Consider the following 16,067-nt stretch of genomic DNA (forward strand, 5'->3'; position numbering starts at 1 on the left):
GTTGGCTCCCAGGCTCTTAACTGTAACTGGGGGTTTGGGGAAGAAGTCTAGGAAACAGTGAGTGGTGGAAGGGGGTTAGGGTCGCTTGCCTGGAAGGGAGGGCTGGGGGTGCGGTGGTGGGCATGCTGTGCCTGGGGGGGAATGAACAGACTTGGGGGTTGCAGAGTGGACAGTTATGTGTAACTAAAAGAGAGTTGTAGCCTTGTGGATGAAATTTTTCTAAGGGGTACTGACTATGTGGGGCGGGGGGGGGGTGTCCATGTAAATTTGGAAGAAAGTAGAGCTATCTATACAGCATGTCCATGCACAGGTGAAAGGGTGTGTGTGTGTGTGTGTTGGGGGGGGGGGTGTCCCAAGAAGGGAAGTTGGTGAGGACTCATCTAGGGAATTTTCCTGAGTAGATGAGATGTTGGTGGAGGAAGGGGATTCTTGATGATGTGAGAGAAGTCAGGGAAGGGGGAAGAGGTTCCTGCAAGTTGAGGAGGGTAGGAGGTCCAAGTGAATTGGGGAGATGTAGAGTTGGGGGGGGGGTTCATCGGTGTGATAAAGATAACCAGCAGCAAGGGGTATAGTCAGGGGGTTTTCAGGCAGTGGGAGACGGTGGAAGGGGCAGAGGAGTGGGGTGGGGGGAGAAGCTGGGCAGAGGGGGCGGGGAGCTCCCTGGACAGCAGTGGGAGCTCAGGCCAAACATTGGGCCATTCCTGAATGGAGAGGGACTGGGGGTCTGGGGGGAGGATTCCTGTGAGTACTCCTCCGTGGAGCCCATGGAGGAAATTTTTCTTAATGGAGGAGGAGAAAGTGATGGCACTGATGAGTTTGCCTAAGTTGTAGAGACAGTAGGGGCCAGACTCAAAGACTTCTTTAAGCAAAAGGAGTGAGTGTGTGTGTGTGTGTGTGGGGGGGTGTTCCTGGAGATCAGGACACGTAGGGGATGGGAGGTGGTCCAAGGGAGACCGTGGGGGCTGTGGAGTGGATGTGATGCAGCTGCGGGGATTCTTCTAAACCAGACGGTCCGGTGCGAGGTGTTGACTGCCCACGAGAATCCCCCCAGGGGAACTTTTAAAAACCTAGATGCTCAGGGCCACACCCCAGACCAATGAAATGGGGATTGCTCAGGTGGGGTTCAGGTGGGGCACCGGTATCCTGGTGTCTAAGATCCTTTGTTGATTTCCAGGTGCGACTGAGGGATTGGGGTTGAGAAGCTTGGTCCAGAGACGCAGGGGTCTGAGTGGGGAAGCGGGTTCCCATGCAGGAGAGACTGCGGGGGGGGGGGGGGGGGGCGAGGGTGGCAGTGGTGGTCATCCTGTGGTTCTCAGTTGTGCAAACAGCGAGGATTAGTTGGGAAGAGGTTGGGTTTTTGTTTTTGTTTTTGTTTTTTTAGCTGAGAGATGGAGAGGTTTATTTTTCTTGAGTAGAGGACGTAGTAGGTGAGGAGGTGAAACTTTCAGGGGACTTGGGGAGCCGGGCAGCACTGCATGAGACAAGGATGGTGATGTGGGTCTTGTAGGACATGAGGGAGAGAGGGGAGAGGGGTTCCTGTAGTGCGGGGTGGCTTGGCCTCTGGGGAAGGTGAGGACGGCGAAGGGGGGGGGGGGTTGGAGCGGGAGGGCCCGGGAGGATGTACAGTGGCAGGAACTGTGGTGGGGGTGGGGGCGACTTCTCCCAGTGGGATTAAGTGGGAAGACTGCCCCGGGAGGAGGGAGACTTTTTCAGAGAAAAGGGAGGCAGTGGGAACCACGGTGGAAAGAGTTTCTCCGGCCCCCGGGAAATAGTGGGGGGTGCTCTGTGGGGTGGGGGCGGCGGTGGGGGAGGTACCGTGCCTCTCCACTAATCCCGTATCTGCTCCCCGCCCCCCCCCCCCCAGCCGGCGACCATGGCCGCCCTCTGACCCCCTCCCCGGCGCGCGCCTCCTCCTCGCCGCCCCCCCCCCCCAGCCCAGCCCGGCCGGCCCCGGGCCCCCACTTCTGCCTGCGCTGTGCCCCCCACCCAGCCGCCGGCACGGCCCCGCCCCCGCTGCCCCGGTGGTGGCCCACGGCCCCCCGGCTGCCCGTGGTCAAACTGGAGTCGCTGAAGCGCTGGAACGAGGAGAGGGGCCTGTGGTGCGAGAAGGGGGTGCAGGTGGTGCTGACCACGGTGGGCGCCTTCGCGGCCTTCGGCCTCATGACCATCGCCATCAGCACCGACTACTGGCTGTACACGCGCGCGTTCATCTGCAACACCACCAACCTCACGGCCGGCGACGACGCGCCGGCCCACCGCGGGGGCAGCGGCTCCTCGGAGAAGAAGGACCCCGGCGGCCTCACCCACTCGGGGCTCTGGAGGATATGCTGCCTGGAAGGTAGGGTATGTGGGGGGGGGGGGGCCGCCTCGCGCCCCTCCTCCCCTCCTCCGGACCTCTCCCCTGCGCGGTGGGTCCCCGCGCGCGCCCGCCCTCCCTGCTGGGATCCCGGCCTGCATCCCCCCCACACACCCTCCTGCCCCTTCCCGTCCCTCCCTCTGCCTCCTTCCTCCGCTGCGCCCTCTGCAATTCCTCCTCTCTTGCCCCCCCACCCGGTGTGTGGAGCCTCCGTCCCTCTCCTGGGCAGTCTCACCTCCTCCCCGTGCCCCTGCGCCTCTCCCCACATCCCCACCCCTTTGCCCCTTCTTCCTCCGCTGTCCCCCAGACTTCACGGTGGGTCGTGCCCCATCAGGTCAGAGCTCCTGACCCTCAGCTCCCCCCACCTCCTGTAGACCCCGGCCCTGCCTGCCTCTCCCCTTTAGGGTTTCCGCCAACCTCCCATCCTGGCCCGCGGCCTCCTCTGTTCTCCACACTGCTCTGCTTCATCCCCACTCCGCCACACCCGCTTCCTCTTCCTCCTCCTCCCAGGCCCCATTTCTGGACCCTAAGGCCACTGCGTCCTCCAGTCTCCATCTCTGCTGTGTCTTTGGGTCCTGCTCTGCCTGCTCCGGGCCCTCTGCCTCCCCTCCGCTGGCTCACCTGCCCTCTCCCTCCCACTCAGCTTTGCAGACCACAGAGGCTGGCTCTGGGGGTGGGGGTTGGGTAGGCAGGAGACCTGGGGTCCCCGCCCACCATGCCCCACCAGCCCACTATGCCCCACCGTGTGTCTGTCCCCTGTGATCGCTGTCTGTTCACCCCCCTGAGCCTCACAGCTCTCCTGCGTGAGCGAGGAGTGCAATGCAATGGTCCGTCGTTTAATTCTGCGAGGCAGGTGCACCCTCCCGTTGGGGGATGAGGAGACTGAGGCTCAGAGAGGTTAAGCCACTTGCCCAAGGTCGCCCAGCTGTGATGGGGGGCAGAACCAAGAGAACTCAGGTCTAAGGGAAGTGATGTGCAGATAAGCTTTGTCTGGTGTGCCAAGCATTTAAAACCGAAACCCAAATCTGAATCAGTTGCCAACGTTTAAAAATAGGGAGACTTCACATTGGAAATCTGATTTCCAGCTTTGTTTGAACCAGTGGACGTTGTGCAGCCTCATTGTGCAGGGGCCACGGTGGGCCAGCCCAAGCGGCATGCGCTCCTTCAGACCAGGCGTGCGGTCCATGTCCTTTCACTGGTCTGACCAAGCACCAGGCACCAGCCACATGTGGAAGTTGGCATCCTGAAACCCTAGGACAGTGTATGGCATATAGTAAAACTACCATTCATTCATTCATTCGTTCATCCGTCCAACGACCAATGTTTATTGACTTTATACTATGTGCCAGGCACTGTTCTTGATTGTGGGGCTACAGCAGTGAAAAACAAAAGATCTCTGGATTTGTATGTGTTATATTCTAGAACGACAGGCAAATAATCAGAAAGATAAGTAAGCAAAAGTTTTACGGTATTAGATGGCACTCAGTGCTAAGGGGGACAGAGGAGGGGATGGAATGTGTTAGGACACTTACGTGAAGTTGCAGGTGAGGAGACTAGGTCAGGCTTTGCGGAGCAGGTGACCCTGGAGTGGAGGTCTAAAGGAAGTGAGAGATAGAGCCGCGTGACTCTCCGGAGGAAAGATATAGCCAGTGCAAAGGCCCTGAGGTGGGAGCCTGTGTGTGTGGTCACCGGCAGAGTGAGTGAAGGGGACGTGATGGGGCAATTGAAGAGACAACAGACCCTGTCTCCCGAGTTCTAGGTCCTGGGACCAGGGTTCCTGAGCAGAGGAGAAACAAGAACTGACTTACACTGAGAGACAAAAGGCGAACAGGCAGGCAAGAGGGGGAACGGGAGGTGGTTTTTCTGGAGGGGGAGCCGTGGAGTTGAAGAAGTGATTTGAATTCAGAGCGTGTCCCAAAGCTAAAGCGGTGGCAGGGTGGCTGTGGGATGTGAGAGAGAGAGAGAGGAGTCTCTAAAACAGCATCTCCCAACCTCAGCACTGTTGACACTTTGGTGTGGATCGCTCCGTGTTGTGGGGGCCGTCCTGCTTAGCGGCATCCTGGCCTCCACGTTCTCCATGCCAGGAGCAGTCCCCAAGTCGTGACAACCCAAATTGTCAACTGTCTCTGGTCTAGGAATAAACTCACCCCTAGTTGAGAGTCACTGCTCCCAAGGCTGTGGGAGACTGAGAACGGGGCGGGATGCGGGGGTGGGGGGGTGGGGTGGGGGTGGGGGAACACCCAAAGGGTGGAACAGCGGGGGTTTTGTTACGTTTATTTTATCGTCTCTGATCTAATTTATTGTGAGGAGCAATATCATGAGCTGTTTTGGCCATGCTAAATTTAGGATGCCTACTAGAGCCATCACCTGGGACAGGGGCAAGCATAGAAAAGTGCCATACAGTCAGTATTTTAGGGTCTGTGGACCCTCCGGTCCCTGTCACAGCCACTCGCGAGTGAAGGAGAGAGACCACGTTCCAGTTAAACTCGTGCACGGACACCGGCTTCTGAATTTTCATATCTTTCTCACGTGCCACGAAATAGCCTCCTTTGATATATGTATTTTTTTTCAATCACTCAGAAAGCATAAAACCCATTCTTTCACTGGCTTTGGCAGGCTGGGTTTGACCCTTAGGTTGTGGTTTGCTGACCCCCGGTCTAGGCTGTTAGTGATATGACTGAGGAGGCCAGAGTTCAGGGGACAGTCTGGGCGGGAGATATAAATGGGAGGGGGTCATTGCATATGGATGGATGAGGTCACCTAGAGAATGAGGAGGGAAACAAACCAATTAGCTGAGGGCTGCAGCCTGAGCTAGTCCACTGTTAACAGAGATGAGAGCACCTGCGAAGGAGCCCAGGAAGCAGGGGCCGTGGAGGTTTGGGGAAGATGAGGTAAGCGGGTGTCCTGGAAACCAAAGCAAGTGTCCAAGTGTCTTGAGGAGGGTGTAGACGAAGGCTGGCTTTATTATTACTGTAACTGTCATTTATTGGTCTCTGAAATCCCACGATAAGCCTGTTCCATACGGACTCCTGTTATCTCCACCTTCTAGAAATGGCAGCTAAGGCTCAGAGAAAGCCGAGTGGCTTTCCCAAGGTCACACAACCAGTATGTTCTAGAGTCTGGATTTGAATCCAGGTCTGGTTTATCTCCTAGGAGAACAGAACAATGCATCCATCAGCCTCCAGCCCATCGGGGACCTGGGAATGTAGAAAGCGAACCCCCTGAGCCATTGCCTCCTGAAGGCACCGTCTTCCCCGGAGACTTGGGGTCTCATTCCCATGTCCCTGTGAGTCTCCCCGACAGATGCGGCAGATGGAGTGACCGAGGATTGCAGACTTTAGGACCAGGCTCATTGGGTTTACCTCCTGTCTGCCATGCACAGCAAGGTGACCCAGGGCCACATATTTAACCTCTCTGTTCCTCCTTTCCATCATCTGTGAAATGGGGATTGGAATAGTCTCCCTCCCCCAACCCATAGGGATTTCAGAGGGATTCAGTGAGCTACCATTGTAAAGCACTTAAAAGGCCAGCAGGCACAGAGTAAGGGCTAGATTATGTCATTTCATTTTGTTGTAGTTCTTCTTCTAATTATTATTGAGAATTCAGGTGACTGCCCTGAGGCCCCCCTTCCCCTTCCTTGATAACCCAGAAGCCCCAGCCTCTGATCCAGCACTACCCAACAGAAATGCATATATGACTTAAATTTTTCTAGGAGCTACATTCAAACAAGGAAAAGGGAGAAGGTTCAATGAATATAATTTAAAAAATAGAAATTATAAATTTATAATAAATCAATATAAAGGTTAATAATATGTTTTATTTAAGCGAGCATAGCCAAAATATTATCATTTTAATATGTAAGCAATATAAAGTATTACTGATGGAATATTATGCTTTTTTTTAATACTAAGTCTGAAATTTGGTGCGTATTTTATGTTCACACCTCACCTCAGTTGCCACGTTTCTGGTGCCCAAAAGCCACCTGTCAGGACTCAATGGACCCACAGCTCCATTTATTGGAGCAGGTTATCTGAAGCCCCTGTGTTCAGGACTTTTCACGCCTTATCTCACCGAATTCTGCTAATTGAGCCAAGGGGGGAAGGTACTATTACCATATTCGAGTTTGTCAGAGGAGGACGCTGATGGCCAGAAAGGGAAGTGAGTCAGCCACGTGGCCATGTGAGGGTCAGAGCAGGCTGGAGCCCACATCCCCCCACGTCCTCACTGCAGCACCCAGCCCTTTTACACCCACCCCACCCAGGTCTGTGCTAGGCAGACTCTGGGGGGGACCCAGGGGCACATCACTGCCATCCCTGCACATGAAACCTCCTGGCTCAGCCCTGTCAGGTCAGATGATACACAGACGCATGCTGCACAGCCCCCCGTATTCTGCACTCAACTCTGTATTTCACTGAACACTTTTCAAACCCTATGAGGTCATATCATTGTCCTCATTTTCCATAGGAGGAGGCTGAGACTCAGGGGCATTCAAGTGCCCAAAAGCCACACAGCTGGGAAGTGGCCGCCCAGGGAATGTGAGTCCGGAGTCCATGCTCCTGGCCACCACAGCCACCGTGCTCCCCTGCCTTAAATACGTGTGCCCCTCAAGTTCAGCTGCACTTAATCTCCTCCCCATGGTTTACCATCTACATGGGACCGAGCAACTTCTTCCACTCTGTGCCTCAGTTTTCTCATCTGTAAAGTGGGGATATCGTTACTGTCCAGTAGCCCCGGGACTCGTCATAATTATCGCGTGCGTCAATACCTGTCAGATGCTTGGACAGGTGCCTGGTGTGTGGTTAGCCCTTAGTAACTACTAGTTATCATTACTGCTGTCATCACTAATCTGTTGAGAGGGTCTATGATTAATTAATTAATTATGATTCATGTTTTGAGAGAAGTGATGTGATTCCATTCAAGAAAAGGAGAGAACTTGAACCCACAGTCTTACCTATCACACCATAATGCATGGGCTGATGGATAAGACTTGCGCTTGAGAGGTATATAATCAATCATTCATTCCTTTTTTATTAAAAAAAATTTGTTTTTAACATTTATTTATTTTTGAGACAGAGAGAGACAGAGCATGAATGGGGGAGGGTCAGAGAGAGGGAGACACAGAATCCGAAACAGGCTCCAGGCTCTGAGCTGTCAGCACAGAGCCCGACGCGGGGCTTGAACTCACGGAGCGGGAGATCATGACCTGAGCTGAAGTAGGACGCTTAACCGACTGAGCCACCCAAGCGCCCCATCATTCCTTTTTTAAAAAAATTGTGGTAAAATATAAGTTAACAAAACATAATAATATATATAATCAATTATTGATGTAATATCAATATTGATAAAACTTATCAATATTGATAAGTCTTGCGCTTGAGAGGTATATAATCAATCAATCATTCATTCCTTTAAAAAAAAACTGTGGTAAAATATAACATAACAAAACATAACATTAAACAGTATCATCATAACTGTTTTCAGGCGTAGAGTACAGTTAGCGCTAAGTACGCTCACATGGCTGTGCACCCATTCTCCAGAACTCTTTCCATCTTGCAAAATGAAACCGTTCCCATTAAAGAACTCCCCCTCCCCCCTCCCCCAGCCCCCGGAACCCACCATCCTACCTTCTGTCTCTATGAATTTGACTCCTCCAGGGACCTCATATAAATAGAATCGTACAAATATTTGTATTTTTATGACTGGTTTGTGTCACTCAGCGTAATGTCCTCAAGGTCCGTCCATGTGGCAACACATGTCAGAATTCCCTTACTTTTTAAGGCTGAATAATATTCCATTATACGTAGAGATCACATTCTGTTTATCCATTCATTTGTCAGCGGACACTTGGGTTGTTTTTGGCTGTTGTGAATAATGCTGCTGTGAATATGGGTGTGAACGTATTTCTTAGAGACCCTGCCTTCTAATTCTCTTGAGTCTACACCCAGAAGTGGAATTGCTGGGTCATATAGTGATATCGTTTTTCACCTTTTGAGGAATCTCCATACTCTTTTCTGTAGCAACTGCAACATCTTACACCCCCACCAACAGTGCACAAGGATTCCAATTTCTCATCCTCACCAACGCTTATTTTCTGTTTTAGTTTTTTTTTTTTTAATAGTAACCATCCTAAGGACTATGATGTGGTATCTCATTGTGGTTTTGATTTGCATTCCCCTAATGATGAGTGATGTGGAGCCTCTTTTCAAGTGCTTGGACCCATTCAATCATTCTTTCATAAAAACATTTATTAAGCACCTACTAAGTGCTAGGCATTGTTGTAGATGCTCGGGATACAGTGGTGAACAGCCCATAGCCTATATTCCAGTAGGGCAAACTGCTGTGTGTTTTAATTCTGCTTCCACCCCTCCACCTATCAGCTGTGAATTGATGAATCCTTTCTGTGTCTCTGCTTCCTCATCTGGACAATGGGTATATCGACTGATATCAACTGAGCACTTAATTATGTTCTATGCAAAGTGCTAAATCTCTTTACCTGGATTCAATCCTCACAACAACCCCATGACATAGGTCCTATCATCCCCTCTTTATAGGTGAAAGGATTGAAGCCAATTGGCCTCAGTAATACCAACAAGGTCACAGAATAAGGACACGACGGCGTCGGGTTTCATTATCAAGCAGCGTGGCTCCAATTCCCAACGTTTGGCCACTGCCCAGCACCAATAACATTATCTATTTCATAGGACTCTTGGGAGCTCCGGATGAGTTAATCCACCTAGGAAGCACTTAGCAAGTGTTAGCGATTAGTGGCATTACTCACTGCCTTATATTCCTTCTTCCCAATCCTTTCCTTTATCTCCATTCCCTGCCATCTTCTGCCTCCAGCCTCCCCTTCTGCTATCCTTATATTCATTCATAATTTCATTCATTCATTCAACACCCATTTCTTGAGGCCTCCTTTGTGCCAGGCAATGCTAGGGACACACGAGGAATCAGACCCCATGCTTTCCCCCTGCAGAAACTCCCAGTTTGCTGAGGAAGGAGCTCATAAATGAACCCTATGCATGCCAAAAAAAAAAAAAAAAAAAAAAAAAAAAAAAAAGGAGGAGGGGGTACCGCAGGGCGCTGTTCCCGGAGGAACTCTGCTCTCCTGGAGGGGGAGACCGACCCAACTTTGGTAGGAGGCGTGTGCGCGCACAGGGAGAGCTTCCTCAAACAGGTACCCTGTGAGACTCCCACTTGCAGAGTAAGTTTTTCATCAGTGAAGAATGTGAACGGAATCCACAGCATGGGCAAAGGCCTGGAGGTTGGAAGGAGCCTGGAGAATCGAGGAAACTAAGTGTATTTATATTTATACTTACATATCAATCTCCAGCTGTGTGCTAGAGGTAGTAGAATAGGAACCGTCCCCAAAGTGAGAGGGAAGACGGGTCCCCAAAGGGTGTGAGGATGAGGAGTCTGGGATGGAAGAAGGGGGTAAGACTGCATGACGTCTAGAGGCATACCTCCTCGAATGCCTCTACTTGCTCCAGCCACTCCAACTTCCCGAGGATTCCAGGTAAGAGGCTCGGAATCCCTTTCCCTAGAGGCAGAACAGAAGAGACTACAACTCCCATGATCCACTGGGGCTGAGCGTTCACAATTGGATTTAAGACTCCATGGAGCCTCATGGGAAATGTAGTCCTCGCCTTCTGGGCCCTCCTTGGTTTTCTCACGCATTTTCAGACCCGTCGAGTTCAGAGTTGCAGAGCGCCTTGACATTGCCTAAACCAGCACCTTCTTTCTTAGGGGTAGGCAGAAGGCCAGAGAGGTTGAATGTCCTAGCTCGGGTTACAGGGCAAGGGTCCTTGTGGCCTTTTAGCGAGTGTTGCGTGGGTTTTTCTTTCTTTTTCTTTTTTGGTGGGAAAACCGAGGCCAGAGAGGTTTAAAGTTTGTCCTAGACGCTGACAGGCCCAGGAGCCAGGATGTCCTGTCTCTCAATAGGCCCAGAAGGAAGAAGGGATTTGGGGAAGAGGGGGTCGTCTCTCACAGGGGAGTTCCCCCAACTCTTAAGTACACCCCCCACCATCACTCCCATCCCCCTCCAGGGTTGAAAAGAGGTGTCTGCGTGAAGATCAACCATTTCCCGGAGGACACGGACTACGACCATGACAGCGCGGAGTATCTGCTCCGTACGTGGGGGTCTGGGTCAGAGTGGGGGCGCTGCTGGGACGGGGAGGGGCGCCTAGAGAGCGGAGAGGGGGCTGGGGAGCGGCACTTAGATCGGCACGCGGAGATGAACTTGTCAGCCAATCCAAATCCAGATGCTGAGATCCTCTGGCTCCCTATTGGCTCAGTGATCCCTCTCCCGCCCCCTCCTCTCACCTCGAGGCGGGCTGATGGGGGATCCTGGGAGGGGATTGGCCGCCTTGCTGCTCGGCGCCCTTGGCAACACTGCTCTGTGACTGGCTGTCGGTGTCTGGGCTGGGATTGGCCAGTGCGCCCTGGGCCGTGAGGCAATCTGCGGCGCGGACTGGCCACTCTCTCGAGCAGGCTGGGGAAGCCGGTGATGCGATTGGTAGCTACGCCGAGAACGCGGCAAATCCTGAATTATGATTGGCTGCGGCCTCAGCCAGCTCAGAAATCGCAAAATCCGTTTGCTGGGGTTTGGAGGGTGGGTGGGAAAGACTGCAGAGAGAAAGACAGACAAGACAGACACACACAAGCGAAGACCGGAGCAATAGATGGAGCCAAGCAGAAGCATGGGGGTGACACAGAAGAGGAGGAAAGGAGGGGAACCCAAAGAGGGACATGAAGCCAGGCAGAAAGGGGTGGTGGATAAGATATTAAGAGATTTGATAGATCTGGAGAAAGGAAAGAAATACGCAGAGAAGGAGGGCAAAGAGAGAAAGAGAGAGGGGTCACAGAGAAGTTCAGAGAGAGGGAGAGTGATATTGAGAAAGGAGAAAGAAAAATAAATACGCCAGGAGAGAGAAAAATAGCCCGAGGGAGAAAGAAAAGGACGAAGAAAAAGGCGGGAGAAATAGAGAAATTTTAAAGGGGAGAGAGAATGAAACAAAAAACGAAATAATCAGAACACAGGCAGAGAGAGAATGGGAGGATTCCAGCGAGAGAAGCGGAGACGAAAACTGGTGAGGGGAGCAAAGGGCCGCATCTGACTCCCTGGCTCCCCACCCTCTCTCTCCCCTCCTTTCCCTCGCAGGAGTCGTCCGGGCCTCCAGCATCTTTCCCATCCTCAGCGCCATCCTGCTGCTGCTCGGGGGCGTGTGCGTGGCGGCCTCCCGGGTCTACAAATCCAAGAGGAACATCATTCTGGGCGCAGGGATCCTGTTCGTGGCAGCAGGTGAGAGGCAGAGGGAGGGGGCGGCCGGCTGGGGCGGCCCACCTGCGCGCGCGCGCGCACACGTGTGCGCGTGTGTGCGCGCGCGCGCGCGTGTGTGTGTGTGTGTGTGCCGGCGCGTTTGCAAAGCCACCCTGCCCCAGGCGCCTGTGGGGGCCTAGAGCCTTCCTAGGCTCTTCCTAAGCTCCATCGCCACCCGCTGGGCAAGGTAGGTGTCGCCTTAGCGCTGTCTTCGGGATGGGGGGGAGGGGAACAACCCAGCACTGACAGGTGTCTAGCGCGTAATCGGGATTGCCGGGAGTTTAGGTTCCAAAACCCGCGCGGTTATGGAGACGAAAGGGGCGGGGCTTGGTGAAGGGGGTGGGGCCTTGAGACGGTCGGGATCTTGGGGATTGATGGGTGGGGCTGGCATCCGAGGACTGGGCGGGACCGGGAGAAAGTAGTTTGGCTGCAGATAGAGGGGGAGGAACCTGCTTTAGGGGGCGGGGCCTCGTGGACCTTGGTGGATCCAAGAAGAGGCTGGTGCTGGAAAACCATCCGGACTAACTTGGAGTGAGGCTCCCCACGCTCCTCTCCCTCCTCCCTCCCCCGCTTTTCTACATGAAATGAGTAGTGCTCGGAAATTCCAGGGGGCAGAATTCGGAGAAGGGGAAGGATTTAGCATAAAGAGCAGGGTGTGCTTTGGCGGTGGGTCAAGATCTGCTTTTGAGCCAGAAGACTAGAAAGGCGGGGGCCAGGCGTAAGAGGGGACCCGCAGGGGGCGGGGTTTGACAAGTTGGAGGCGGGCTTAGGGTAGACGGGTGGGTGTGTGTGTGTGAACGTGCTCTAGTAAAGACGAATTTTAGACCAGCAGGGGGAGGGCCTAGACTAGATAACCAGTCTGGGTTAATACCATGAAGAGTTTACATCAGCAAGGTACCGGGCCTAGAGAATCAGGCAGAAGTACCTCATTAACAGAGTTTAAAGGAGCATAGGGCCCAAGAGAAAACCCAGCTTTATAACGTTAAGGGTAGAGTTAGACCAGCCAGGGTAGGGCCTGTAAACACAGGCTGGGATCACCTCATCACGGGCAGGGTTTAGACCAGACTGAGCAGGGCCTGGGCTAGCTGGGAGTTCGGCCCTCTAGGGGTGGGCCCTAGATCAACTCGGGAGGAGTTTAGACCATCTGTGACAGGACTCGGGCCAGCCAGGGCCTGAACCGCCTAGGGCCGTGGGGCTGGGGCGTGGTCCAGACTAGGCTGTTTTGGGGCAGGGCCTGGGTTAGCTGGGGCAGGGGGAAGTTTAGAGGACCTGGGACGGGGGCAGGGACTATTCGGGGTGGGGCCTACACCTCCAGGGGTTGGGGCTTAGACCAACAGGGGCGGGGCCTACACCGCCCTGGGGTGGGACTTAGGTCCGCCTGGGCGGGGTCTGCACCTCTTGGTTGGAATGTAGGACACCTGGGATAGGGCGAGGACTATCTAGGGCGGGGCCTATGCCACCTGGGGGTGGAGCTTAGATCAGCGCAGGGCGGAGCCTGGGCCAGGTTGGGAGGAGTTCAGGGCACCTGGGACTGGACAGGAACCGTCCAGTGCGGGATAGGGAGCATTTGGGGAGGGGGCCTACACCACCGGGGCGTGGGTCTTAGACCAATGCGGGGTGGAACATGGGCTAGCCGGGGAGGAATTTAGAAACCTGGGACAGGACATGGACCGTCCGGGTCAGGACAGGGAGCATTTGGGGCAGGGCTTACGCCGCCTGGGGGTGGAGCTTAGGCCAGAAGGGGCGGGGCCTGAGCCAGCTGGGTTGGAATTCCGGGAACCTGGGGCGGGGCTGGGACTGGTGGGTAAGGATAGGGAGCACTTGGGGCGGGGCCTGGGCCAGGTGGGGAGGAGTTTACAGCACTTGGGACTGGAAGGGGCCGTCTGGGGCGTGACAGGGGGCACTTGGGGCGGGGCCTATACCGCCAGGGGGTGGAGCTTAGGCCAGACGATTTCCGGGGACTGGGCAGCTCAGGAGGAGTTCAGGGCACCTGGGACCGGACAGGGAGCACTTAGAGCGGAGGCTACACCGTCCGGGGGTGGAGCTTAGACCAGCCGGGGCGGGGCCCGGGGCAGCCCTGGATGAGTTCAGGGCCCCTGGGGCTGGGCTGGGACGGGCGGGGCGGGGCGGGGGCGGGGCCGGGGGTGGCCTCCAGGCTCCCGTCTGACCGTCCCCGCCCAGGCCTGAGCAACATCATCGGCGTGATCGTGTACATCTCGGCCAACGCGGGCGAGCCGGGTCCGAAGCGGGACGAGGAGAAGAAGAACCACTACTCGTACGGCTGGTCCTTCTACTTCGGCGGGCTGTCGTTCATCCTGGCCGAGGTGATCGGCGTGCTGGCCGTCAACATCTACATCGAGCGCAGCCGCGAGGCGCATTGCCAGTCTCGCTCGGACCTGCTCAAGGCCGGCGGGGGCGCGGGCGGCAGTGGCGGGAGCGGCCCCTCGGCCATCCTCCGTCTGCCCAGTTACCGCTTCCGCTACCGCCGCCGCTCCCGCTCTAGCTCCCGCTCCAGCGAGCCGTCGCCGTCGCGGGACGCGTCTCCCGGCGGCGCCGGGGGCCCGGGCTTCGCCTCCACGGACATCTCCATGTACACTCTCAGCCGCGACCCGTCCAAGGGCAGCGTGGCCGCGGGGCTGGCGGGGGCCGGCGGCGGCGGCGGCGGTGGCGGAGCCGGCGGGGCGTACGGCGGCGCGGCGGTGGGCGCGGGCGGCGGCGGCGGGGCGGGCGCCGAGCGGGACCGCGGGGGGGCGCCCGGCTTCCTCACGCTGCACAATGCCTTCCCCAAGGAGGCGGGCGGCGGGGTCACGGTCACGGTCACCGGGCCGCCCGCCGCGCCCGCGCCCGCCCCGCCTGCGCCCGCGGCGCCAGCCCCCGGGACCCTGGCCAAGGAGGCCGCCGCCTCCAACACTAACACGCTCAACAGGAAAACCACGCCGGTGTAGGGGCGCGCCGGGGGGCGCCGAGGGGGCGTGTCCGGGGCGCGTGCGCGGGCGCGCGTGCAACGAGGCTGCCGGGGTGGGGCGGGGGCGCCCCCCCTCCCCGCGAGCGCGCTGGAGAACTGCGTGGCCCTCCCCGCGCCCCGCCTTCGGATCGGGGACCCTGAGGGAGGGAGCCGTCGGGAGGGGGCGTCGTGTTTTATTTATTTACTTTTTTTTGTGGGTTGGCGGGGCGGGGGGAGGGCTGTGGAGTTTTTTTGCAGTTTTGAGATGTTTTCTTTTTAATGTTTTGCTGTGTGCATGTGGGGGCGGGGCGGTGGGGGAGGGAGGGACTCCCAGCCCAGCCCGGCCCAACTCCTGGAGAGGGGCCCATAACACACGAATATATAGTTATACCTACAAACTATATATATGCCCTTTGTAAAGAGATAGAAAGGTAAAGAGAAGGCAGGCAGAAAGGCAAAGTAACGAGGAGTGGATGTGGGCATTCATTCATTTTTTCATTCATTATTCCACAAGGGTTTATTAAGTGCCTGTTGTGTACCAGGAAGGCGCTGGAGAGGGAACATAAACAGGCGATCAGAGTGACTGGTTCATTCATTATCCGAAATTTATTTGTGCACCTAAGCACTAGGCGTTGTGCCAGATGCTGAGGCTACAGAAAGGAGGAAGACAGACAGGGTCTCCCCAGCGTCCTCACAGAGTTTGCATCTTGTGCAGGAGACAGACGTTAATCAAAGAACTGTGTGTACAAGCAGCAAGGTACAGTTAGGACACAGGAGAAGTCTGAAATGCTACAAAATGTTCTGTCAGGGATGGGTAACCCAGTTTAAAAGGAAGAAATATTTTAGCTGACATTGAAAGGATGACAGGAAGCCAGCCAGGTGAGGCTGGAAGTGTGGCAGCCAGAGAACAGCATATGCCAAGGCCCTGGGGCAGGAAGAGCTTAAGGGAGGGCTACGGCATAGTGCGCTGGGTGCAGATGGGCCAAGATGATGCCGGAGATGTAAACAGAGCCAGACTGCCCAGGGCCTCAGAAGTTACGTCAGGAGTTTGGATTTTATTCTGAGGGCAGCAGGGGGCCCTGGAATGGCTTTCAAAGGGAGCATAACGTGAATGGAGTACAAAAGGGAGGCAGGAACTCAAAGAGGAGAGTGAGAGGCAGAGACAGGCTGAAATTCAGCATCAAACACAGGCACTGGCCCTTGAAACTCACACTCCTGGGAGGACGCAGATAATCACACAAAATACTGAAGCACAGGCATGGTGTCTGGTGCGATTTAGACATTTGTGTTTCATTCATTCATTAATTCAGCCATTCACTCATTGACATTTCTGTGCCTCTGCGAACACACCAGGCAGTATGTTGGAATCAGGATTGCCCCAGATGAAACAGACCCTCTCCTTGCTCTCAAGGAGGAGTCGTCAAAAACTGCAATCCAGGCAGGGTGAT

At 55.2% G+C, this 16,067-nt stretch overlaps 1 protein-coding gene across 1 annotated transcript; it reads left to right on the plus strand.

Annotated features, from left to right (window-relative positions):
• Positions 1–1,878: 1,878 nt before the first annotated feature.
• Positions 1,879–14,705, plus strand: CACNG8 (calcium voltage-gated channel auxiliary subunit gamma 8). The gene is made up of 4 exons (XM_086690635.1): positions 1,879–2,338; positions 10,402–10,485; positions 11,517–11,657; positions 13,857–14,705. The coding sequence occupies exons 1-4, from the start codon at positions 2,161–2,163 to the stop codon at positions 14,618–14,620; spliced, it is 1,167 nt and encodes a 388-aa protein (XP_086546761.1). The 5' UTR covers positions 1,879–2,160; the 3' UTR covers positions 14,621–14,705.
• Positions 14,706–16,067: the final 1,362 nt, after the last annotated feature.

The sequence above is a fragment of the Puma concolor genome, chromosome E2, assembly GCF_028749965.1.
Source record: "Puma concolor isolate L17-30 chromosome E2, mPumCon1.1.hap2, whole genome shotgun sequence".
In the NCBI taxonomy this organism is placed as follows: domain Eukaryota; kingdom Metazoa; phylum Chordata; class Mammalia; order Carnivora; family Felidae; genus Puma; species Puma concolor.

Bases quoted from the DNA above. Each gene is read 5' to 3' on its own strand.
- CACNG8 (XM_086690635.1), top strand. From the start codon at position 2,161: ATGACCATCGCCATCAGCACCGACTACTGGCTGTACACGCGCGCGTTC. The intron at 10,486-11,516 runs GTACGTGGGGGT...TTTCCCTCGCAG, and splicing joins CAGCGCGGAGTATCTGCTCC to GAGTCGTCCGGGCCTCCAGC. The intron at 11,658-13,856 runs GTGAGAGGCAGA...GTCCCCGCCCAG, and splicing joins GATCCTGTTCGTGGCAGCAG to GCCTGAGCAACATCATCGGC.